This window comes from Eubalaena glacialis, chromosome 11 (assembly GCF_028564815.1).
Source record: "Eubalaena glacialis isolate mEubGla1 chromosome 11, mEubGla1.1.hap2.+ XY, whole genome shotgun sequence".
Lineage (NCBI taxonomy): Eukaryota > Metazoa > Chordata > Mammalia > Artiodactyla > Balaenidae > Eubalaena > Eubalaena glacialis.
Window position 1 is genome coordinate 7,979,952 of NC_083726.1, and position 27,692 is coordinate 8,007,643.

General features: G+C 41.3%; 1 protein-coding gene across 1 annotated transcript in view; it reads right to left on the reverse strand.

Moving 5' to 3' along the window:
* EP300 (E1A binding protein p300) overlaps window positions 1–26,988 on the reverse strand; it is a 73,342-nt gene extending 46,354 nt beyond the window's left edge. The window contains 2 exon segments of the mRNA XM_061206504.1: window positions 4,401–5,038; window positions 25,682–26,988. Coding sequence (XP_061062487.1) covers window positions 4,401–5,038; window positions 25,682–25,775 — 732 coding nt within the window. The 5' untranslated portion in view covers window positions 25,776–26,988.
* Window positions 26,989–27,692: the final 704 nt, after the last annotated feature.

Consider the following 27,692-nt stretch of genomic DNA (forward strand, 5'->3'; position numbering starts at 1 on the left):
CTGACTACTTTTCCATGGTATCCTATCTCCTATACCCATTAACTTGCAAACCTGAGAGCATCATGCTTCTTGAATCGCCAGCATTTGCTTAAGCTTTTCCCTTTCCCTACAACTAGGCAGTGAGTGGCACACCCTCCTTTCCTATTTTTTACTCCTGAATGCTAACCTGTAAAGGAAATAAAATATTAAATTCGCAGAGACAGGGATGATGATAGGGAATGAGACTGAGGGAAGTGGCACAGTGTAGGTGAAAGCATAAAAAAATGAGGCAAGCATGAATGGGAAGCATCCAGAGTAAAAAATTTATTCAGTCTCCAATAACTGGAATTTCCTACGTGAATCTGGCCAGCAAGATTGTAGGGACAATCAAATACAAAAACAGGCTTAAATACAAAGTTCAGGTTTCTTTTGGTAGTTTCCAATGTGGCTGGGAGTGCTACTGCTACATATTGCTTTTAAAGTACTAATATTTATACTAATATAGTTCCAATAGTATGCTCGCCTACACCTGGAGGAGTTATATTTTACTTGTATTTCTTATTAGCATGGAAATTTATGGTAGACATAAAACAAAAGCCATTTAAGAGTCCATAATTTATATAGATAAAATGCTGGGATTTGGAAGATGCCTTGATGTCTCCTGTTAATAAGCGTAATGCCTTTATGAAACACATCCTAGTAGAATCTGGTCCTTCACACATTTGTTCACATAGATATCGCCTTGACTGCCTACACCAACCGAGTTTCAACCAATTCCTGACATTGCTTGTTCCCTCAATCACAATGCATTACCTAGAAACTCCAAGTTCACTCTGTAGCAGACTACGGTCTCAAATATACAGATTGTACTAACTGCTGGTCAGCTGGCAGTAATTCATTCCTGACACTTCTGGTCACTCTGACCAACAAAGACTCTTGGGCTTTTTGTTTACCTATCTCCCTCAGAGTTCTGCTGCCAGTGTTAGAAAATGAAATGCAACCAACACCCCACCGCTACCCTTTCTATTTACCTACCCCCCACTACTCCCCCACGAAATAGAATAGGAAGGGAATATACTGTACTTAATTTCTGCTACACTGTAGTTAGTTATTTGATCTTGTTCCCTTCTCTATAGCTAATGTGATCCAGATGTCCAACTAACTACCACCTACCTGAACAGCAGCGATACAGATCTCCACCTAAACTGAAAAGGCAGAGGACCAGGAAGCCACAAACAGTTCTAGGCAATTAAAACCAAAGGACCTGCAGGGGACTATTTTATCTTTCTTTAAAAACAAATCTGACACTACAGGTTGTTTCTTAGTGTTCAATACATTAAAAGGGAACACAGGAACATATAAGACACACCATGGTATCAAACACTGACAAATAAAAAAGTAGTGCCCAATATACAACAAATACAACAGTTTAGGAACATTTAACATAGGGACAAAAATCCCTTAATAAGACTTGCAGGCATCAACAGTAGTGCACACCGATACTAAATGTGAAAATGTGACTCTGTGATTCACCAAATAATAACAAATTAAACTACATCCTGACATGTCCTCCAGCCTATCAGATTTGATAAATACATCTATATCCAAGTCATTCACCAGGCACTATGTTAACCATGGTGGGGGCAGGGCAGCATGTACAATGATAAATCAAGGAAGACTAGGGATCTCTCAGAACAGAACCGACAACCAATCCTAAACGTTTTCTAGACTCAGTCCTATTACTCTTATACCACTGCCTTAGTTTAGGTGGGCGTCATCACCTCATAGGGACTATTTTTCAAATTGATATTGTACACCTAAAACCATGCCCATCTAAATTGTAAATTTGGGAATAAGATCTTCCTCTTTAGAACCCATCAGGATATGGCATTAAGATCTGTCTTTTTCTCTCTCAACATGGATTCTTCCTCCCTGCCTTATACTTAATACCCTCCTAACTGGTTCTTCCTACCTGCTTCACTCCTTGCTTATCCAAGAACACCCAAGAAAGACAAAGATGCAACAAATCAATCATTGCTCTTACTTTAAAACTTTATAGGTTAAACACTCTTTAACATCACATGCCAAAGCACATCACAAACTGATGTTAATTTTAAGAGAAGAGCTCCAAAAGTAACAATTTACATCAACTTTCAAGTATAAGATATAGGTGGGACTCATTTAAAACAAGGAAATACTTTAATAATTAAGTTTTTATATTTGAGTTGCCCCTTTCCATGAAAATATAAGCTCCACAGGGACAGGGATTTTTGTCTGATTAATTTACTGCTATATATCCAGTCCCTGAAACAATGCTGATGCAGAAATTTGTGATTTAGATTAGAAATAGGACAGTGCCCCACTCTCAGCCTAGGCCTTCTCCCAATGCGCCTTTCCTTACTTTATTTTTCTTCACAGCACTTACCTGGAATACTATGAATTTATATCTTATGTGTACACTAGAAAGTAAGTTCCGGGCTTCCCTGGTGGCGCAGTGGTTAAGAATCCGCCTGCCAGTGCAGGGGACACGGGTTCGAGCCCTGGTCCGGGAAGATCCCAAATGCCGCGGAGCAACTAAGCCCGTGTGCCACAACTACTGAGCCTGCGCTCTAGAGCCCACGAGCCACAACTACTGAAGCCAGCGTGCCGCAACTACTGAAGCCCATGCGCCTAGAGCCCGTGCTCTGCAACAAGAGAAGCCACTGCAATGAGAAGCCCACGCACCGCAACGAAGAGTAGCCCCCGCTTGCCGCAACTAGAGAAAGCCCACACACAGCAACGAAGACCAACGCAGCCAAAAATAAATAAATAAAATAAATTTATATTAAAAAAAAAAAGAAAAAAAAAAGAAAGTAAGTTCCATGAAGTGAGTTTATTCACTGCTCTATCTTCAGCATCAAAGCTAGGACTCAGTAAATATTTGTTCAATCGGTGAAGGTTTAACGTCTGTCATCCCTGCCCCCCCACCCCCCATATAAACATCAGGAGGGCAGGGACTCTTCACAGGCAGGTTGCTAGAAATCTAGAAGAGGTACCTAATAAATATTCTACCTTCTTGTTTCAGGTTCTCACTCCAAGTGTTCTAAGTAAACCACATCAAAACAGCAACATAAAAGTGCCAGGAAGGGAGAACCTATAGAGTAGATAGTGATGCCAAACAGAATTTTTTTCTAAGTCAAGATGTCAATATTCTTTATCCTGTAGCAAAAAAAAATATTTAAGGGCTTTCATTTATCTACATGTGACCTCAGTGCCCCCACTCCCAATTCATCCGTATGTCTTCATTTCATCCTTGAACTCTCACCATCATTCTTCTCAGGAATATAGAAGTCCCAATGCCTGATCAAATTATTCCTCTTACAGAGCAAGCTTGCTCCTGACTCCTTGTGAAAATCTCTCCCATCTCTAGTATCACCTTCCAAGCAAAGCCATCTCTTTCATTCAACAAGTATTTACTAACTACATGCCAGGCACTGGCAAACATAGTGTGATACCATTTTAAGAAAAAGGAATAAAATGTGTAGGAAAAATATGGAGGAATAAACATCCAATATACGCTTATAACATCTTAATTATACATACAGAGTACACATTTAAAAGGTTTTTAAAAATATATTTAGCATTCTCTACTTAATAAGGCTAAGAAAGTAGGCTTTTTAAAAAAGAAAAGCCTTTCGGACTTCCCTGGCAGTCCACTGGTTAGGACTCCATGCTTCCACTGCAGGGGGCATGGGTTCGATCCCTGGTCAGGGAACAGAAGATGGAGCGAGAGAGCCAACACAGCACTCAGGACAGGCCCAGGGATGGGGAAGGCCAAGAGAACAATTCACACTGCATGGCCCCTCTATGAAACACAAAACCTGTTTTTCTTTAAACCTTTCAAATAACAGCCAAAATCAGGATAATTGGAAGACCTGGAATGTTGGTTGAGGCTTTATAGTAAACTAATGCACCTTAACTTCCATCAGCCATTAAGAAAAAAAATAACACATCTCTTAAAAACCAGGGATATTCCAAGCAATGGGAACAAATAAAGTCTACCTGAAGATAGTATAATGCTGGCTATCTCAAAACTGTGTTGTTTTTTTTTTTTAAGGAAGGCTATGAAGGTTAAAATGAGATGAAATAGAAATGAAATGAAAATATTCTAATACTTGTGCCACAGGGAACAGGAATTAGCTGGCAATCATTTGTAAAAAAATAAAAAAAGGAATTACTTACATTTAATATAAGAGCTTCATAAAACTTGTGACAACACAGTAGATACCTGGCATATAATATGTGGGAAATGCTACATGATGTAAGAAGATTAAACATGAACAGTAAAGAATAAATGAATAACTGACCTCAAGCCCTCCTCCTCCATCACTGGAGCACTGAAAAACATACTGATGGTACACAGAAACCAGAACTGCACTTACCTTAAGAGGCTGGGGCCCTCTCAATCCTGTTTGTCCTCCCATCTGGGGAGAGCCTTGCTGCAGTGGCTCAGTCATTAAGTTGCCAGCATTTCCCATGCCTGGGTTTGGGTACTGCATATTAGGTCGCCCCCGGCCTGCTCCAATTGAACCGTTCATGACTTGATTAGGCATCATCCCTTGTCCATTGCCTGCAGTCAACATTCCAGGATTCATGCCAGCATTCATCCCTGTGTTCATTCCCATGGCAGGTTGATTTACTGGACTGTTCATCATACCTGTTGCAGATGGTGTGGGACCCTGATTTGGTCCACTAGTGCCCATCCCCATGTTGGGAGAAGTCAAGCCTGCCTGTGCCATTGGGCTTTTGACCATGCTATTTATCAAACCTAATCCAGGACTGTTCTGTTGGGCCTGGCTGGCCATGCCTTGGCCTGGGCCACTAACCCCCATGTTGAGGTTAGGGGAACTACCAGAACGCAGCAATTCTGACAGTTGTTTATGTTTAGAGGCTGCATCTTGTACCATGCCAAGGCTCGTCTGAAGCTGACTAATATCACCACCATTGGTTAGTCCCAATTCTGTAGAGTTGATTAATTCATCTGGTAAGTCATGCTCCAAGTCAAATAGAGAGCCAAAATCTAAAAACAAAGAGGAAAGATAAAGGTTAAAGTATGACAGAGTCAAAATTACAAAGTTCTCTATACTTTGTTCTTGATAAGCACTAAACCTCACTCCATGGAATACTATCTATTTGTATTAGTTTTTCATATTATACTAAAAAAAAGGTTTTATATATATATATATATATATATAAATATATATAAATTATTGCCATGCCAACAAGTTTGAACACTTATAAACTGTACCTAAAATAAGACCAGAGAAAAGAGGAATACATCTTAGTACAACCCCCATTACATGAGTTGCCAAACGTTTGTATTGACAGTCATGAAAAAGAAACACAATTAAGTTGTATACCAGACTTCCCTGGTGGCACAGTGGTTAAGAATCCCCCTGCCAATGCAGGGGACACGGGTTCGATCCCTGGTCTGGGAAGATCCCACATGTGTGCAGAGCAACTAAGCCCACAAGCCACAACTACTGAGCCCGCGAACCACAACTACTGAGCCCGTGTGCCTAGAGCCCGTGCTCCGCAACAAGATAAGCCACCGCAATGAGAAGCCTGCACACCGCAACGAAGAGTAGCCCCTGCTCAACGCAACTAGAGAAAGCCCGCGCACAGCAACGAATACCCAAAGCAATAAACAATAAATAGATTAAAATAAAAAAAAGTTGTATACTATTCCAGAATTCCTTAGAAGAGCTTAAAATAACTTATCTATACACAAAATAAATTCAGAACAAAAGATTTAAAATATAATAATAATTAAAAAAGACAACTGATAAAAAAGATCTCCCCTTTGTAAACCATTCAGTGTAAGCTCCAGGAAGACAGGAGCTGCTTACCACTCTTTACCAAATTCCCATCACACAGTGCCTGCCACAAAGCTGAATGAATTTGCTTTGACCTGACTTCAGACTACAGATTAGTTTTCCTTAACCAAAATCTAGCTGAACAGGATACAAAACCATGCCTCTAGTTTCTTCAACAACCGACAAACCACTACCATTCCACCTCTGCCCCATCCCTGAGAAAGAGGATGCAGAAATTATGGATTAACCTAGGTTTCTCATCCTCGGCACTATTAAACATTCTAGGCTGGATAATTCTTTGGGGGGAAGGGGAGATTGTCCTATGCATTTTAAGATACTCAGCAAATCCCTGGTCTCTCCTCTTAATACCAGTAGTAGCTCTAACCCATTTGTGACATCAAAAATGTCTCCATATATCACCAAATGTTCCCTGGAGGTGCAAAATTGTCCCTGGTTGACCTGTTGACAGTACTAACTCATTACATAGATTGAGGTGTTTTGAGTTTTAATTCTCCAAGTAGTTTTAACATTAAAAGGGCACTTCTGGGTATTTAAAAATTAAATATACTTGAATCCACAACTGATAATCCTATTAAAAATATCCCATCCATCAAAGACAAGATACCACTTTAATAATGATCGTGTTGGTCCATAAGTACAATTCTTCCTCTATGTATCCTTCCTGTTCTTTTGCATTCTATCATGGCACTGAAATGAACATGTGTGTCTCTCTTTCCTCCTCTCCTGCCATCTCTTCCCCATCACCACCCCTCACCCCACCTATGCACCCAGACTGTAACTCCGGGAATAACATGTCTTACCACTTACATACCAACTCCTTGCCTAATGCCCAACAGAGATAAGCAACTGGTCATATTTTAGTTGAACTGAATTATATCCCAGGATCTCAGGACATGATTTAGAGTCCAGATTTTTACAGAATTAATTCTCTTTCCTTTGGAAAAATCATGTGCCCCTCCATCATAAAAATAAAATGTCTCATGAATAGTTGTGGAATATGAATAAGGTTTCAAATAAAATTTACCTGACATCACTACTCAAAAGGCAACTGCTTAATATCAATATAATGATATATTTCCTTCATTTCCTTCTATTTACATAATTCACAATACTGGAATCATATATACTTTTTTTTAAAAAAATAAATTTATTTATTTATTTATTTATTTTTGGCTGTGTTGGGTCTTCATTGCTGCGCACGGGATTTCTCTAGTTGCGGCAAATGGGGGCTACTCTTAGTTGCAGTGTGTGGGCTTCTCATTGCGGTGGCTTCTCATCACTGAGCACGGGCTCTAGGCGCGCAGGCTTCAGTAGTTGTGGCACGTGGCTCAGTAGTTGTGGCACACAGGCTTAGTTGCTCCGCAGCATGTGGGATCTTCCCAGACCAGGGCTCGAACCTGTGTCCCCTGCATTGGCAGGCGGATTCTTAACCACTGTGACACCAGGGAAGTCCCCATATATACTTTTAAGCGATTTTGCATTCTACTTTCCCCCTGGAGTATACAAGGAAACATTCTACCATCAGCATATTTTTAGTATTAAACATTTAGGAAAAAATAAAAATAATCTCTACCTGTTTAGAAACTTAAAAAATACACATGGGGTATTCCCTGGCAGTCCACTGGTTAGGACTCTGTGCTTTCACTGCTGAGAGCCCGGGTTCAATCCCTGGTCAGGGAACTAAAATCCCACAAGCCGTACAGCACAGCCAAAGAAAAAAAAATTTTTTTTAAATCAAAAATACACAGCGACTTCCCTGGTGGCACAGTGGTTAAGACTCTGTGCTCCCAACGCAGGGGGCCCGGGTCCAATTCCTGGTCAGGGAACTAGACCCCTCATGCATGCCACAACTAAGAGTTCACATGCCACAACTAAGGAGCCCACATGCCGCAACCAAGGAGCCGGCGAGCTGCAACTATAGAAGCTTGCCCGCCACAACTAAGGCCTGGTGCAACCAAATAAATAAATAAATATTTTAAAAATTAATAAAAAATAAAAAATAAAAATACACACATACGTAAGTGATAAAGAAGAAACCACAAACTGAGAAATAGTAAAAATACTACATTTCAAAACTTAAAGGTTGGGCTTCCCTGGTGGCGCAGTGGTTGAGAGTCTGCCTGCAGGGGACACGGGTTCGAGCCCTGGTCTGGGAAGATCCCACATGCCGCGGAGCAACTAGGCCCGTGATCCACAATTACTGAGCCTGCGCGTCTGGAGCCTGTGCTCCGCAACGAGAGAGGCCACAATAGTGAGAGGCCCGCGCACCACGATGAAGAGTGGCCCCCGCTTGCCGCAACTGGAGAAAGCCCTCGCACAGAAACGAAGACCCAACACAACCATAAATAAATAAATAAATAATTAAAAAACAAAAACAAAACATAAAGGTTTATGTTAGAAAATAAAGCTTGAAATTAACACGTATCCAAGTTATTATGTTAAAAAAAGAACAGTAAGAAAAAGATGATCAAATATAAAAGCAATTAAACAAAATAGAAAAATGGAGATAGAACTGAGAGGTTATTAACAAAATCAGAATTTGGTTCTTTGAAGAGAGGAATAAAAGATAAACTTCTGGGAAAGTTAAGAAAAAAAGACAATAAAAAGAGAAAGTGGACCTACTAATCAATTTCACACAAAAAACCTGAAGAGAGAAAAATGAATAAATTCCTCATAAAATACTCAATAAACCTCAATCAAAAAGAAATTATATAGGATAAGTGTCCTAGCTTCTCCAACAAATCAATGGCATAAAAGAGGGAAGGAAAAAAAAAAAGAGAGAATGAGAGAAGCTGTTATCATTCAACAACCAAACATACCTCATTTGGATCCTGATTCAAACTAACTGGAAATACATTTGAAGAGAATCAGGATAATATAGACTGAAGAGTGAGTAATATTAAGAAATTATTAATTTTGTTGGGTATGACAATAGCATAGTTAAGTTAAAATAAGTCCTAAGAGACATATATTTAAGTATTTCTAGTGAAATGACAAGTCTGGGATTTGCTTTTAAAAACTCCAGCAGAAAAAAACAAGGGTGGGGGGGTGGACAAAATGATCAGTAACTTGAAGTAACAGGCACATGGGAGTTCTTTCTACTATTCTACTAAATTGAATTATCCCATTTAAAAAACTTTAAAAGGAGACAGACAAAGCCTGAATAATCCTATTACTATTAAAGACTCATTGGTTAATTTTTCCCATTAAGACCAGATCTAAATATTTTTACAGGCATGTCCTACTGAACTTTCAAGGAAAAGACAATTCAACCTTATACAAACACTTCTAGAAAATAGAAATACTCTAAAAACCACACATGGCCAGTAAAAGAAAAGGAAGTCATGAACACAGAAGCAAGAATCCTTTAAAAAAAAAAAAAAAGAAAGGAAGAAAGAAAAAAAAGAAGAGCAAATCAAGTTTATCAGTGTTTTATAGATGTAATATCATGATCGAGTTGGGATCATCTCAGGAATCCAGAAGGAGGGGGTTTGCATATTCACCGTAGTAACAAAGGAGAAAGAAAACATTAGATCTCAATGACTATAATAAAAGCACTGGATAAAAGTCAATACCCAATCACAAATTTTTTTTTTTGGCTGCATTGGGTCTTCGTTGCTGTGCATGGACTCTCTCTAGTTGCGGTAACCGGGGGCTACTCTTCCTTGTGGTGCACAGGTTTCTCATTGTGGTGGCTTCTTCTTGTTGTGGAGCACAGGCTCTAGGCACGTGGGCTTCAGTAGTTGTGGCGCACAGTCCTTAGAACAGGAGGGCTTCAGTAGTTGCGGCCACAGGCTTAGTTGCTCCGTGGCTGCAACTACTGAGCCTGCGCTCTCGAGCCCGAGAGCCGCAACTACTGAGCCCGTGTGCCACAACTACTGAAGCCCACGCGCCTAGAGCCCGTGCTCCACAACAAGAGAAGCCACCACGATGAGAAGCCTGTGCACCGCAATGAAGAGTAGCCCCCACTTGCCACAACTAGAGAGAGCCCGCACACAGCAACGAAGACCCAATGCAGCCAAAAATTAATTAATTAATAAAAAAAAAACAGATGGAAAAAAGGATATATGTATACGTATAACTGAATCACTTTGCTGTACACCTGAAACTAACACAACAGTGTAAATCAACTATACTCCAATATAAAATAAAAATTAAAACAAACAAAAAAAACTGATGGGAACTTCCTTAAACTGATAAAAAGGTCTCTTCCAAAACCTAAAAACTGACAGCAAATATGGATAATGGACCAACATTAAAAGTATCCTCTTTAGCATCAAAACAAGACAAAGATACCCATAACAACCCCTTCTATTCAGTGTGAACTGGAGTCTCTAGCCAAAGAAGTAATATAAGAAACACTCATGAGTCAAGACTGAAAAGGAAGAAACAAAACTTATTGTATGTAAATGATATAACTGTCAACATGGAAAATCCAAGGCAAAGAAGTAGAAATAGTGAGAGGGTAGCAAGGTGATTGAACATACCACAAATACAGACAAATTAAATTGTACTTCTATACGTGAGCAAAAAATGATTAGAAATAATTTTAAAAATAGGGGGAAAAAAGATCTGACAACATTATTAGAAAATATGTGTAAACTGTGAAACTAAAGACCACCTAAACAGGACTTCCCTGGTGGCGCAATGGTTAAGAATCCGCCTCCCCAATGCAGGGGACAGGGGTTCGAGCCCTGGTCCAGGAAGATCCCACATGCCGCGGAGCAACTAAGCCCACGTGCCTAGAGCCCGTGCTCTGCAACAAAAGAAACCACCGCAATGACAAACCCACGTACCAAAACAAAGAGCAGCCCCTGTTCACCACAACTAGAGAAAGCCTGCGTGCAGCAATGAAGACCCAACGCAGCCAAAAAAAGACCACCTAAATAAAATAACATCACAAAATCACAAGTGTCTGGGTACAAATCCTCAATGTTATGTAAAGACATCAATGCTTCCCCAATATTGATCTAGATTCAATGCAATGCCAATCAAAATTCTAACAGTTTGGACTTCCCTGGTGGTGCAGTGGTTATTCATCCCCCTGCCAATGCAGGCGACAAGGGTTCGATCCCTGGTCCGGGAAGATCCCACATGCTGTGGAGCAACTAAGCCTGTGCACCAAAACTACTGAGCCTGCGTTCTAGAGCCCGCAAGCCACAACTACTGAGCCTGCATGTCTAGAGCCCGTGCTCCGCAACAAGAGAAGCCACTGAAATGAGAAGCCTGCGCACCGCAACGAAGAGTCGCCCCCGCTTGCCGCAACTAGAGAAAGCCCGCGCACAGCAACGAAAACCCAACATGGCAATCAATCAATCAATAAATTCTAACAGTTTTTCAAAGAACCAGACAAGATGATTCTAAAGTATACACAGAAGAACCTAGTTTCCACCTCTGTGTAACAGGGAAGTGCCCACTTCATAGGTTATTTGTGAGAATTCAATGAGTTAATGTAAGTATTTGGAACAGTGCCTGGCATATATTAAGCACTATGAAAATGTTACCTCTATTATTATTTAGTGGCATCATCACTCTATTAAGAGATAAGACTAGCTCATAATAATGAGAACAAATTTTTATCAGGCACTTTCAATGTGTCAGGCATTGTCTCTGTGGCTCCTCAATAACTGTATTATTCTCATTAATCCTCTAACCACCTCAGAAGTAGTTAATAGCCACATATATAGAGTCCATTGAGGAGAAATCAACTTCAGTAATACCAAAGTCTTACTCCAGGCCCTAGTCTTGAGGACTTTAATTTAACCTGTACTACAGCCAAATCTGCTGCACTTGGTTGCTGTTTCATGTTTATTATGCAAAACATTTAACATCTCATTACAAAGTTAGGCTCCATTATGAAGCAGACAGGAAGGCTGGCATTGGTAGACCTTGACAATAAAGGTTATAGGGTTGTTTTTTAATGGCAATTCTGTATTTTCAACAGACTTAATTGTAGTGTCCACTACAAAAGATCCACTCAGGTTTCAACTCAAAGACAGATTCAAATACTATTTCCTAAGATGGCTCACTTTGCTACAACCTCAACTATGCACTTTATATCTTCTATCTTTTGTTATAGCTAAGTATTTGTGTGCATCTTACTTCTTTACCAAATCATAAGTATTTGAAAGATAAGGGTCTCATTTAACAGATATTTACATTTCCCATAGCACCTAGCACATGCTCAAGGAGTAAATTTGATAATAAACATTTCCAGCAATTCTGCAATTGCATATTATAATTATTTATATCTGATTGGTGGTTTATAAAAGTTCTCTTAACCTTTCCTTAAAACTTGTAATTTTCAATGACTATATTAATTAGATTTGGAAGATTATGTAAAAAAGTCATATATACTTTGACCCATGATTAAGCAGACCTTATTATTTCATTTGATATCACTGACTGTCATTATTACTCCTAAGCTGTTTTGATTGTGCCTCAAAGTTCTGGACATTTATGATTCCTAAATGCCATCAGCCATCACTGGTATCTAACCTGGCACAGCTCAAAGGGTCCAAGTACCTGGATTTAAACCCAATTCTACAAGCTGACTTCATTTACCAGTTACTTTCCAACTGTGAGCTCATGTTACTTCTTCTATCAAAAGGCAGTAAAACTTATTCTACCTCCTTCATAGAGTTGTTTTAAGAACAAATGAGATGGGTCTTAAATATTTTAATAGATTCTAAAGCATATAAATTATGCGTCTATAAAAAATGTGTAAATTTATTAACCCCCTTTTTAAAAGTTATACACACCAGGTGGGACAGAGCAAAGGATCCTTTAGGATCATCTAGTAGTGTTTATTTGGAAACACAGACAGAATAAAAAGCAGAACCATACTGGGTGAGGAGGAATTGGGAGAATGAAGATGGATATTCCTCAGGCCTCTTAGAACACTGCCCCTCCCAGGGAGGGCCCAAGTTTGAAAATTACTGATTCTCTCATATTATAGATGCAGTAACTGATGCATCACTGGCTTCCCTAAGACTGTACTATTTTGTTATTGAATATGGACTCTATTATAAAGTCCCTGGATCCCAGTCGAATATTCTTTCTATGTAAGTAAGCAAACAGACTTCATCTTTAGCAGCTGTTTTAGATTATTCAACATTATGAGAACTCTAACTTTTCTAAACATTTTTAAACTGAGAAAACAATTTTTTAAACAAAATTTAAGTATTTCCAGACTAAGAAAAACTACTCGAACTGTAAATAATCAATTCTATACTGGTAGGATTAAGAGTACTAAAGCTCAAAAACCTAATATGTGGATTTTATTTTAGCCATCAAATTTCCAATCTTTCCCCATTAGGTCCTTCTGCAAGGGGCTTCCCAGAAAAAAACCTGGCCGCAAGCTCACGAGCAGCATATTGGAAAAAGGCTACTAAAAATAAGAGACTATGTATTTAACCAGTTTGTCATAAATAGCAAATAAAACCCAATGGTCTAAAACTAGGAGAAAAGCAAGTCTCAAATTAAAAGCAATATGTATGAAGATGCAAGGGAAAAATAATTAGAAATTTAAAGGCCATAATTTAAACAAATCCTACTGAACAGTGGGTTTTAGTACTGACCAGCCTCAATCCACCCCTCTTACTAAGCTCCTCAGGTTCTTCCTTTTTGTTCAAGGAAAGGGGAAAAAATAAAGGTTCAAATAAATCCCCTTCTCAGGCCCCCATCTCAACTTGCTCTTCATAGGGATTAGTTCAGATCAGTTGAATAAAATTTACATGTTCAACAAATAAAAGAAGCAACTTAGAGGGTCCTACACATAATAGCTTGGGATTTTTACTGTAGAGAGAAAATTGATGTACTAAAGAATTTTAAGCAGAAATATGATATGAACAAATCTGCATTTATTAGAGTCCACTGAAACAAACAAGATGAAGAATAAATTGGACAGACAAGTCTAGAGTCAGGGAGACTGGTGAGGAGGCTGCTGCTAAAGGGGCATCAAAGAGGCCAATCAAAAGACTCTCTGACTATAGTTAGGGAGTTAAGGAGAGAAAAAAAGAATGACTCCTAAGCTTCTGGCTTGGATAACCTAAGAGTACAGTTATCCATATGGGCAATCAGAGGAATACATGGCAATGTGAGAGAGAAATGTGGAGCTTAAGTCACCATCAGACGTTAAGGGGACCACTGGAAATGCCAGTATTTAAGGGACATGATCTTAACCTGCAAAGGATGCTAAAATTCAACATTCCCCAGCCCATCCACCAGAAATCCCGGAAATCAGTTTCCAAGAAGGAAATGTTAGTGGTGTTCCATGCTCGACAGAAAATTCACTAAATATAGATAATAGGAGATATTTAGTAATCTACGTAACAACAAAAGCCAGACTGCAATGGACTGAGAAGTAGGAAGTAGAAAGTAAATGACAGCGAGTACTTCTTCTAGATATTAAGGTGAGTTCTTACATATTTGATTTGCTGACCCCCCCTTTCTTTTTGATTAGACATTTACAAATCTGAAATTTATCCCATTACCTTTCAACTGTCCTATGACAAACATTTCAAGACAGTATCACAAACAACTTGAAATGAACAAACTCACACTATCTCCAGTAAGACATTTCCTGCTTACTTTCTAAAATATCAACTAATTAACATCATCGGCAGGCTACTTCTACCAAATAGTTTATTGACAAATTCCCATATATGGTTCCCAGATGCTCAAATACAAAATGACTTTGAGTAAAATGTTTCTTTGGGACTTCCCTGGCAGTCCAGTGGCTAAGACTGCTCCTACTGCAGGGGGGTGCAGGTTTGATCCCTGGTCAGGAAACTAAGATCCTGCGTGCCGTGCTGAGCGGCCAAAGAAGAAAAAAAAAAAAGAAAGTTTCTTCATCTGAGTGTACGTTCAGTCCAAACACCGTGACACAAAATGTGACTGACAGGACAGAATTAAATCTGATTTGGAAAGTCTAGCATAATACATTAGGTTTAGCCAATGAACTGTGTATTAGAAATGTGATAATTTAAACAAAAACGAATTTGGATTGAGCATGTGGGAAACTAGTATTGAGTCAAAACATCCTTTCATTATTACATACTGATTCTGTAGGTCACCCTTGGTGTCTTCTTAGTTCTGTGGTCCTCACAGCAGATTTAGCTATATCATCTCTTGTAAAATAAATACTCAACTCATTTAGCCTTTCCAAAAAAATCAAAAGATCAAGACAATTCCACGATACACGAGAAATTAGACAAATATTTCCCACCATGAAATGTATAAGTGAAGTATAACCTTCAAAATTAGGATTACTAACAATATAATCCCAAATACTGCACTGAGTATAAACAAAAGATTTTTAAAAGTTACAAACTAGGATGCAAAACTGAAATAATTTTGGCTCAAAATCTAATTCTACTGCATAACAGTACCTCTTCCAGTTACAAATTTTTTTCCCATTCAGAAGGTTCAAACATTATTTGCTGAATAAACAGGCTTATTTTTGTACTTCAGGTAAGCTGAATTCAAATAAAAACTCAGTTGGGTTTTAAACTGTGTACATTAAGCAAAATACCCATACGAATTATTCTAAAACTAGTCAATTCTCAAGTATCCACTTAAAAGACAGAATTCATCCATCAACTCTCCTCCTTTCAGTTAGTTTTCTCTGTGGCATTAAAAATGCTTTTTAAAAAATGAACATTACGGATCTCAAAACCTTTCTTTCATCCCAGTGGTGAGACCAGAGGACGAGTAGGAACTAGACAAGTGAAGAGTGGAGAAAAGGAGGACAGGTGAACAACTCAAGCTGAGCCACAGCAATTGAAGGAATTCAAAGGACAGGGAGCCAGGTGAGTGATGAGGTGGGCAGAGATCTGAGATTTAAAAAAATAAGGATTAGAGATGAAAGTCAAATCTACAGAACTTTAATAATTCTGAAAACAGTTTGGCTAGACATGAAAACTATCAATCTCACAAAGATCTCTCCTTATTGGTTTAGGGCACTTCTACTATTACACTAACTCAGCTGTTTTGGGTGCTTAACAAAGTATGATGTTTTAAAACACCGTGGCCTTTAAAATGAGGCGATTTTGTAAATTTCATGAATTTATCAGGTGAAAATAACCATCCTAACTTTCATCCAGTACTTTATTTCAGAAATGGTATTTAATACTCTGTAGATGAAGCAGAATTAACCTAAACATAAAAAACCCACCTATCAAGGAAGGAAAGGTACATAAACACTTAAAACTACAATACTGAATTTGAAGGACACTAAGAAAACGTAACGAGGGCTTCCCTGGTGGCACAGTGGTTAAGAATCCACCTGCCAATGCAAGGGACATGGGTTTGAGCCCTGGTCCAGGAAGATCCCACATGCCACGGAGCAACAAAGCCCATGTGCCACAACTACTGAGCCTGCACTCTAGAGCCCACGAGCCACAGCTACTGAAGCCCGTGCACCTAGAGCCCGTGCTCCGCTACAAGAGAAGCCACCGCAATGAGAAGCCCGCGCACTGCAACGAAGAGTAGCCCCCGCTCACCGCAACTAGAGAAAAGCCTGCGTGCAGCAACGAAGACCCAATGCAGCCAAAAAAAACAAAACCAAAAAACAACAACTGGTAACAACCTGTGGGTTATATACAAATTTGATCGAAGATGATAATCAATATTAAGTTTCACAGGATCACATAGCTATGCATGTTGGCAGCTGGTGAACTGTGAAAGCTAACAGAGCCAAAGGGCAAAAGTACAAGTTAATTTTCAAAATACGCATTTTTAAAATTAATTAATTAATTAATTAATTAATTGGTTGATTTTTGGTTGTGCTGGGTCTTCGTTGCTGCACGCGGGCTTTCTCTAGTTGCGGCAGTGGGTGCTACTCTTCGTTGCGGTGCGCGGGCTTCTGACTGCAGTGGCTTCTCTTTGTTGCATAACACAGGCTCTAGGCGCGTGGGCTTCAGCAGTTGTGACTCGTGGGCTCTAGAGAGCAGGCTCAGAAGTTGTGGCGCACCGGCTTAGTTGCTCCGCGGCATGTGGGATCTTCCCGGGCCAGGCTCGAACCCGTGTCTCCTGCATTGGCAGGCGGATTCTTATCCACTGCGCCACCAGCGAAGCCCGAGTATAGTAACATTTTGAGAGAAGCTTTGCAGTGAGGGTTGGATTTGTTTGCCTAATTGGGGTTTGCTCCAAGGGAATGCCTACAGGGGATCCTAGATGGTGAAACTATCGTACTATCTCTTAAAAAAAAAAAAGTCTCCTAGAAATTGTCTATCTGTAAAGAGAAAGGGGAGCGTGACTTTTAAAAAAAATCTGCTACATTTTCTACATGTATGACAACTGGTAAACAAAACTTGGATCTTAAGAAAATAAACAATTCACTTTGTTAACTACAATTTACCAAAAACTTCAAAGACAAATGATAAGTGCATTTCAAGAGATAAATGACAAACCCTAGGTCTTCCTGCCATTAGGTTCCCTCCCTGCTACTGATCCTCTGCAGTGTCACTAGCATTACTCTTTCCCTGACCATGTCACTCTTCTCATAAAATTTTTATCCAGATGGTGAGATGACTGTCAAATTCCTTAGCATATTTCCGTCTTTCCATATTAGGACCCTCACATCCTTTTCCATCTGTCTCCCATGAAAACATTCCACCGTATAGTCTGTTCCAGTCACATAAAAACCACTTGTATTTGTTCCACCTGAAATACCACTCCAACTTTCCCTTTTTTTTTTTTTTTTTTTGGCCGCACCGCATAGCTTGCGGGATCTTAGTTCCCAAGGAGGGATTGAACCCGGGCCCTCGATAGTGAAAGTTCTAACCACTGGACCACCAGGTTAATTCCCAACTTCTAAGAAAAGGTAGGTCATGCTCTCCTACCCCCATTCAAATATACATTTTCTATATGAAGTTTCCCCCCAATACTCCAAACCCATTCTGTCAGAAATAATCCCTATCCTCTGCCTTTATCTAAAACATTTAAAACTTATCAGAGTATAACTTATGGGAAAACTGTGTGGATATGTGTACTACCAACTCCACCAGATCCTAAAGGCTTTGAGAGCAGAAGCTGCACCTTGATTCATCTTTACATTCCAAATATCTAAAACTTGGTGGGTAGTCAATGTTTCTTGGCTTGAATGAAAGGTGCTCCAAATGAAAATAGTGACTACCCAATTCAGGAGAATCACACAACTTCAAAATATGCAAATTTAACTCATCACAACCCCTCCCCTCATCCATATCCATACACAAACACTTCTCTAAGTATTGAATAAATGACATCCTCACCAATCCTGCTACCCAAGCTTGAAACTTGGGAATTACCCTTGACTCCTCTACGGCAATATCCTGACACTAATTAATCACCAAGTTCTGCTGACCACCCATGTTCTCTCAAACCTTTTCACTTCTTTCCATGTACTAATCCAGGCCACCCTCATCACAGCTGGAATTCTGAAACAGTCATCTCACTGGTCTCCCTGCCTATTTTCCCCTGTTCCTTTCCAAATCATTCCTCGCTTTAGTCAGTCATTTAAGGTACAATTCTGTCCATCCATTTAAAAGAGCTAAAAAAATCTAAACTCCAATAAGCAGTAACTCCAATAAGTCCTGCAAGATTGGCCCCTTGCTCACCTCTACAATTATATTTCTTGCTATCCCCCAGCCAGATGAAATTTACAGATTCCATGACAGACCATCTCTTGTTTTCAACCTGGGCTCACTCTTAGAAACCCTATATCCTTCAAATCCCAAGATCAGACACCAATTTCCTCAAAAAAAGCCACCAGAGCAACAGTAGCTACAGGTTAGGTACCCGTTTCTCCCACTGTACACTGTGCAAAATACAACACTGTACACTGTACATATACAACACTGGTCACATCAGACTTGAACGTCGTTCTTTCCCCTTATCTACAAACCCCAGGAAAGAAGGGCCCATGTCTTTCTGGATCACCAGAGTATTCCCTGTTTTGAGATGAAATGCCGGGCATACAGAAAACGTTGGTCCAATACAGGATGTTGGTCCAATACAGGACAACCGACAGCTTGTCAACTCTTTTAAACTAGTATTTTTCAAATTGTGAGTCACAAGCCATAGTGGGTCATGAAATCAATATAGTGAGTCACAACCACCACTTTTAAAAAAATGAAATGCAATAGAAAATATCAGAGTATATTATAAGTAGTAAGGCTAGGTAGGATAAATATTGTTTGCTCACTTGCTGAGACAGGGTCTCTGGTTCTCCATGTAAAATATAGTTCTTACTTGGGTGTGGTCAAAAAATATTGAAAAGCTCTGCATTGCCCCTTTTACTTTTCTTCCTCCTTCTTTAAGAAAGTCTTCTTTTAAGACCCAGATAATGCACTTCCCTGGTGGCACAGTGGTTAAGAATCCGCCTGCCAATGCAGAGGACACGGGTTCAAGCCCTGGTCCGGGAAGATCCCACATGCTGCGGAGCAACTAAGCCTGGGCTGAGCCTGCACTCTAGAGCCCGCAACCCACAACTACTGAGCCCGCATGCCACAACTACTGAAGCCCGCGTGCCTAGAGCCCGAGCTCTGCAACAAGAGAAGCCACTGCAATGAAAAGCCTGCACACCACAACGAAGAGTAGCCCGCACTCACCACAACTAGAGAAAGCCCGCGCACAGCAACGAAGACCCAACACAGCCAAAAATAAAATGATTTAAAAAAAAAGACCCAGATAAACAAATAAAAAATAATGCTCAACCACCTGATTCTTTAGAAAAAAGCCATTCTTATCTTGAGCATTTCCAATAAGAACATTCTGCTTTCTTACTTCTCATTATGCCTTAAATATTTATGTTCATTTCAACTACATATACAAGACTCCCCTATGTGACAATATATATACTTTTATTTTAACCTCTGCTGCCATATTCTTATACTCTCAAAAAACTTAATCTTTGAGTAGATGATGGATATGCTAACTCTGCACCTTAAAAGTAAGGCTCTGTAAGCCTTACTTTTAAGACCACTCTCAACTTCACACACTTGGTTTTCTCTTTACCCAATCTATCTGTATACCCATTAAAAAATCTAGCACTGCTTTTTTGGGATATATTTAGCAGTAAAGTTAAAAACAGTTAACACTTAATGAAAACATACTATGCTGCAGCAAGCACTATCCTAAATATTTGACAAAGAGAATTCTCATTTACTATTCCTTACCACAATCCTACAAGGTGGGTACTACAGGTGAGGAAGCTGAGACAGAGAGATTAAGTAACTGGCCCAAGGTTCACAGGTAATAAAGGCAGGTCTGGGATTTTAACTCTACTAGTCTGACTCCAAAACAAATTCTCTCACCACTCACTTTTTTCCAGTAGTTTAAATTTTATACTCTCTCTCAACTAAATTACTCCTAATTGCCTTTTGGGGCATTTATTTAAAAAGATCTACATCTAGGGACTTCCCTAGCGGTCCAGTGGTTGAGGCTTCGCCTTCCAATGCAGTGGGTGCGGTTTTGATCCCTGGTCAGGGAGTTAGGATCCCACATGCCTCGCGGCCAAAGAGCCAAAACATAAAACAGAAGCAATGCTGTAACAAATTCAATAAAGACTTTAAAAATGGTCCACGGGCTTCCCTGGTGGTGCAGTGGATAAGAATCTGCCTGCCAATGCAGGGGACAAGGGTTCAATTCCTGGTCCGGGAAGATCCCACATGCCACAGAGCAACTAAGCCTGTGCGCCACAACTACTGAAGCCTGTGCGCCTAGAGCCCGTGCTCTGTGACAAGAGAAGCCACCGCAATGAGAAGCCCACGCACCGCCATGAAGAGCAGCCCCCACTCGCCGCAACTAGAGAAAGCCTGCGTGCAACAACAGAGATACAACGCAGCCAAAAATAAATAAATAAAATTAAAAAATAAAAATGGTCCACATCAAAATAATCTTAAAAAAAAAAAAGATCTACATCTAAAAACAAACGATATCCAAATTGTTCAGAAGAGGCTTAAAACCTCAATGTTTATTCTCTTAAACATTTTTTGAGACCTGAGCAATAAAATATTTTACCATTAAAATTTCAGAAGAAAATTACCATCCATTTCACGAAAAATAATCATCTGCAAAAGCCAATGTTTTAAATATTTTACACGTGGCATAATTTAAGTTTCAACTTGCCCATTAATTTCTCTAATGCTTGCCACACTAAAAAAAATTCAACTTCAGAAATTCTCTAAAGAGGAACCCTAAAATTTCAAAAACACACAAAACAAGTTGTCTTATTTTTCCATTAATTGTTGGGTGTAAGAATTGGCAAAATAACTCTTGAATTGTTTTTGTAAATATACCAGGAAGAAGCATTTTACACTCCAACTTGTATCTGCAACATTCTTCCTACTCTTTTTTTCTTTCCTATTTACCACTTAATGTCCTTACAAACACCACTAGGCACTAATTTTCAACTTCTTGTTTTAATCCCCCCCCACCACTTTATAGAATAGACTAAGGAAAAGAGAGAAAGCAAAGTAAAACAGAGAAAACAATGCCAAAAAGCAACCAAGGCAGAAACCTTTTCCTCCCTCCCCATCATCCAATCACTGGACATGCGAATACATTTCTTACCTCTGTAACAGAATATGAACTCCAGCTGAAAAAGGGAACCCTTGTTGTAACACATACAAGATTTACAACATAACAAGTCACCTTAACTCACTATCAACCACAGATAGCTTTCTTGAAGCCCTATAAATGAACTTACAAAGCCTTGAGAGTAAGCAATTGACAGAGTTCAAGACACTTAGTAAAATGTTTTGCAATTTAACAGAGAGGTCGGCAATACCTCGCTGGACCAAAGAGCGGTAACTCAAAAACTTCAGAAGCAGAACTCTCATGTAAACGCTGATGCCCGAAAAATAAAATTAAAACACAGTATCACAGGTTTAAGAGCTAACAAAGAAATGATCTCCAATAAAAATATTCTAGTTAGATGACAAACCACTGAGACACAATGGTGTTCTGAGAAAGTAAAACTGACATTTAAAAAATCCTTGCCAATGGAATATCACTCAGCCATAAAAAGAAATGAAATTGAGTTATTTGTAGTGAGGTGGATGGACCTATAGTCTGTCATACAGAGTCAAGTAAGTCAGAAAGAGAAAAAATACTGTATGCTAACACATATACATGGCATCTAAAAAAAAAGGTTCTGACGAACCTAGGAGCAGGACAGGAATAAAAATGCAGATGTAGAGAATGGACTTGAGGACACAGGGAGGGGGAAGGGTAAGTTGGGAAGCAGTGAGAGAGTAGCACTGACATATATACACTACCAAGTGTAAAACAGATAGCTAGTGGGAAGCAGCTGCATAGCACAGGGAGATCAGCTCAGTGCTCTGTGACCACCTAGAGGGGTGGGATAGGGAGGGTGGGAGGGAGACGAAAGAGGGAGGAGATATGGGGATATATGTATACATATAGCTGATTCACTCTCTTATACAGCAGAAACTAACACAACATTGTAAAGCAATTATACTCCAATAAAGACGTTAAAAAAAAAATTCTTGTCACAAAAAATCTATTGTGTACACTAATCTAGTGGTCAAAATGCAGATATATCTGCCCTGTGCCTTCAAAATGAAAACGGGCATAAAATCCAAGCCAATTTTGACACATGGGTACACAGCAGGGCCACAAAACCATACCAAGACCAGAAGAATCTTTTACCCTACTAAATATGCCAGATCCTAATGCTGTCACACCTCTTTCCAGAGTCTGTTCTTGCAGCCCTACAGCATCAAGTGTTTACAAAGCAGTGACAGAACATGTCCTGTGAGCAATGAAGGCAACATATCATCCTCATCATTCCATCACTCAGGTTATTATCAGAAACAGGTTCAAGAAATATTTGAAGGACAATGTATTAACTATTCTGGTCAATAATTTTACCAAAAAATTTTTGCAAATGGCTTTTATGACGGGGTGGTAGTGGAGGTGGTAGGACAGAAAGTCATTTCTCAAATAGTTTTGATCTAACCATGCCAAGTTAAATAATATTTTCAATGGATCAAGTGCAAAGATTGAAACAGGAACATAAAAAAGCAAAAGTGGTAAGTCTTTCTCCCCATTCTAACATGTAAAACTTAAATGTAATTCAAATTATTTTAATCAATCTAGAAATTTTTTAGAAGAATCTTTGAAAATTAAAATAAGTCATTTTTATTCTTCATCAGTGGATAACCTTAGAAAATCAAATTTTGGGATTTAAGCACTAATTTGTTTTGTGACACTTCAGTTTAGCATGTCAACCCAACTGGGTTCCAATTTTCTTTCCTATAAAACTGGCACATGCAAACACTCTTGGCAGGTACACTTACACTACTAAAACTGCAAGCCTCAATCATCTAAAAAAAGTTTCTGGAATCTAGAATTTTGGGATAATTTTGAACAGTTCTAAATAAAATTAGTCATCAAGTACGAAGGAATAATTTACATTCACATTTATAAAATACGCAGCAACTCAGAAGTAAAAATGTAGAAATTACAAGTTTAAAATGTAATGTTTTAAAAAGTGAAGTGTCTCTGTTAAAAGTTGACTGCAAACTTATATTACACAGTGCTGGATGCAAATAAAAATCAAAATGTAATGGTGTCCAACTTGAAGTTCACAGGGGGACAGTATATTCTTAATACTCATTTCTCCCCTTCCCCCATCAAAAAATCCAAACTGGTTAGGATTAAAAATTGGATACCAAAGAATTCCTGGAGTAGAATCTTAAGGGGGGGGGGTGCACAAAAATCAACCTACACTACAAAATTTAGAGAAAGATAAACTCTTAGGACTAAGACTGAATTAATCTCAGTGCTGAGGGTTTTTTATTATAAAAACCCACTTGATACATTTAGCACTCTTACAATTATTCAAAGATGTTTCAAGTAGCAAAACAGTTTCTGTGCATTAGTCAGGTGCGACACTATCAAAATGAGTTAAAGTTACCAAATACACAGATCAAATATGGAGACTGTAGCAGTGCACCTGAACAGAGATATTTGAACAAGAGAGCACAGCCTCCCTTTCAGACCTTGCATTACTCTAAGACTAAACTGCTCAAATCAGGAGTCATCAAAACAGTACAAGTAAAAAGTTTTCTCTACAATATTCCCAGTCACTGGCTAACTCAAAGGTAAAATCCATTACCATATTACACAAGAACTAAAGAGCAAAAACCTCCACAATACACAAAAACTAAAGAAAACAAAAATCTACAGGTGAAAAATGTGTCTAAAGGTGATCTAAAAGTCCTACCAAGTGACATTTTAGTAAGTACAAAGGAATACAATACTCCATATGTGTATGAATTCTGAGGAAAAAACACAGGTTTAAAAAAAAAAATCCCTGAAGACTACAGAAACTTCAAGGAATGAGGACAGATCAAAGTTCATGTACTGCCAACGTTACAAGCCTGAAGCAGAGGAACTCCGCAAAAATCCTCAATCTTTGCAGGTTACCTTAAACTCACGATACATCTTTCTTATAAAAGCAAAGAATCCAAAGCATTTGCCATATCCTTACGTTTTTCACCCACAGAAACGAAGCCTACTTAGAACCATTCTTCTTTAGAAGTTCTCTACAAACTCCAAGAGTACATTTAACTCCATTATGCACTCTCACTGGCAGATGGAGGAATGACGTTGAGCCTGTTTTCTCAGGGAGTTAAAGAGATGCTCCGTAGTAAGGGGGAACATCTTGTAGACTGTCAGATGGCCAGCCATTCTTCGTCTTCATTACCCTGGCACCTCAAACAACTAAGACAGCAAAAGAGAAGGTCGGTGGCCATCAGGATAGCATCAAACTAACTGTAAGAAGGGAATGATGGAAAGACGTCTCCCTGAATTTCTCTTAATAAAAGGGCTAGTCCACAAATGAGTGAAGTAAAAAATTTGAACAGCTTTTTTAAACTGAAATCTGGATCTCCACATATGTTTAAAGTGTAAAAAAGACAAAACACACAAATACAAAACCTACTGCACATTTAAAATTCTTGTATTATCAGTTCATGTTTGCAGTTCATGATTGGGACTCTTTCAACTTTTAATCTTGATTTCCAAGTACATAACTCCATAAAATCAGTTAGCCCCCCCCATCCAGCCCTCCCCAAAGAGAAAGTAACTGCAAACTGCAAAGAAAATGCCTCTGCTCTCTCCCAACCTAAAAACCCCAGAGTTTCAGACGTTTTGGTCTGGCACCAAAGAAATGAGATGCAAAATGAACAACGCTCCATATTGATTTTTAAAGCAAATGGGGGGGGGGGCAAAAAAGCTGGGAATGGTAGGTAAAATAATTCATACCAAATTTCGGGTTTGACGTTTAACTTCACGTCAAACCTGAAATCCTGGATCACACACACACAAATAAATAAAACCAAGATTTTTTTTACACCCTCATCCTCAACAGAAAATCTTATGTAAAGAGAAATTCTTGAAGAGTAGAAAGCAGAGGAAACGGGACAAGTGCGATCAGGAAGAAAGGATTCACGATTCCTCATTTATCAACAACAGAAAAAGTAAAATTGCAAAAAAGGCCCTTTCACTCAAATGCACTGGCATTTCCAAAATTAAACCGCATGAGAACAACAATAAAGGCCATTTCTGCAGCACCACTCAAGAGCTCTAATTCCAGAACACATAGCGATATGACATAGTATTGCAATAAATGTATTAGGAAGCAAAGAAAATGGTTGGGCTACTGGACGTCTTCGACCAGCTCATTCAAACACCTTTAAAATCAATCAAGAGGCAGAGAACTAGGAAGAGAGAGAGAAAATATGGACGAATAAGGCTGCGAGGAGAAAAGATTAAGGAGGAGGTGGAAGGCCAGGGTTCCCAAGACTAACCTGTGCCATCGCTGGCGGACGCCGAGAGGGCCGGAGATGAGAGTTTAGGCCGCTTGGCTGAAGGCGGCCCCGGTTCCACCACATTCTCGGCCATTTTTAATTCTTTCGGAGATACGGGCGAGGAAAAGGAGAATCCCCGGGAAATCTCTTCTTCAGGCCTGGGTCCCCGCCCGGATCCCTGGGGTGGGCTTGGGGGGCTCCGCCGGCCCCCGAAGGGGGTGGGGGAAGTTCCTTTTTCTCTTCGCCGGATCGCGGTGGCTGAAGAGGGATGCGGGCTCGATAGAAAAGGTAGGGGCAAGTGCGAGGGGCCGGGCCTGAGCCCAGGTCCGGAGAAGGGCACAGGCACACAAATACGCCGAGCGCGTCCGCTGCGGCGAATCCCCGAGAACTCGCGGCTCTAGAGGCGCAGTCCCCGGCCCGCCACGGCCGGCCCCTGCCCAGCCGAGGTCTCTCGGAGCTCCGCCGCCGCCATCAGCTTCTTCCTCCTCGGCGCTGTCCTCCTCCTTCTCATCGCCACAAGGAGGCGGGGGCGAAAAGGGGGGAGAGGAGGAGGCGACGAGAGACACTCACCTCCTCCCGGTGCCCCCTCCCGGACCTGAGCCCCCACCCTCCGAACCCTCCTCTTGCCGCCGCGCTCCGCGCCGCCGCCGCACCGGCCCCTAATGGCCGCAGAGAGCTCGCCCGAGCCGAGAGCCAGGCTGGTGCCGCCGCCTCACATCGCGCGGCGGGCGGCGGAGGCGCGGCGAGGACGCCGGGCGCGGAGCTCGCCGGCGCAGAGGGCCGAGGGGGCCGGGCCGAGCAGCGCCGCCAGCCCGCGCCGACGCCGAGGCCACCGAGGAGGCCCCGCTCTGGCGGGCGGCGCAGGCGGCTTCCTCTCGCGCCGCGCTCTCCTCCTTCGCTCTCCCTCCCGCGGAAAATAAATAAATACGGCCGCCGCTACGGCCCCCACCCCCGGCGGCCAGATGCCGGGAGCGCCCGCCCCCCGGGGCTCCGCTCGGGGCCGCCCTCGGCGGCGGGCGAAGGCGCCGCGGGGCGCGGGGTTATGTAATGGTCCCCCCTAGGCGTCGACGCCGGCCCGGCTCCCGGGCCGCGATGGGGGTGTGTGCAGGCGGGAGGGGGCTGGGGGTCGCCTCAACCCGTGCGCCCCGGGCCCCCTGCCACTGTCTCGGCCCCTGCCGCCTCTCTCCGGCCCGGCTCCCCTCCGAACTCTCGCTCCCGCAGTTCGCACTCAGCCCGGCGCCCCGCTTGCCCACTCTCGCCCGCTCCCTCTCGCCCTCTCTCCCCCCCAGCCTAGCACACAAACAAGATGGCGGCTGTTGTTTCTTCCCTCTGCCGAATCCTCCTTACAGGCTAGCGGTAGCAGCGGCGGCCGGAAATGAGCCAAGGGTGGGGGGGTGAAAAAAAGGGGAGGGGTTGGGCCTCCGGAGGGAGGTGGCAGTGGGCGGGGCCTGGGCCTGAGCCGCTCACACAATGGGGGAAGAGGACCCGGGGGCGGGGCCGGCTCCAATCACGGGATCCGCCCAAGGCCCCAACGCGGTTGGCGCTTCCGCAAACTCCCCCGGCGTCACCGGGTGGCTCCCTTTAAAGGGGAGGATTTGAAGGGAGGGGTCAGGGGCGAGCTCGGGATCTATTTTCAGTCGGTGGACAGTTACGGGGGACTGTGTCTGGGTTGGGTCTCTGCGTAGGAGATCGGTGGGAAGTGGGGGGTGACGGGGCTGGCAGCTACTCGGGGAGGGCGCCAAGTCGCCGCACAGGTGGCCGAGTGGGAACGCCATGGGGATGGCCCTGCGCCCCAGGCCCTTGGGCGGCCGGACTTCCGAAGCCCGTTGAATTTACCAGGCAGGGGGAACCCCGCCGCCCGGTATTCCAGGCCAGAGACAGTGCGTTCCTCTCCATCGCTTTCCCAAAGGGAAGGGCTCACATCCAAAAATCACACCAATTACGAGTTGTTTCCTTTTTCTCTTAATTTTACAGTTTTTTGAAAATGAACATATATTATTTTGATAACCAG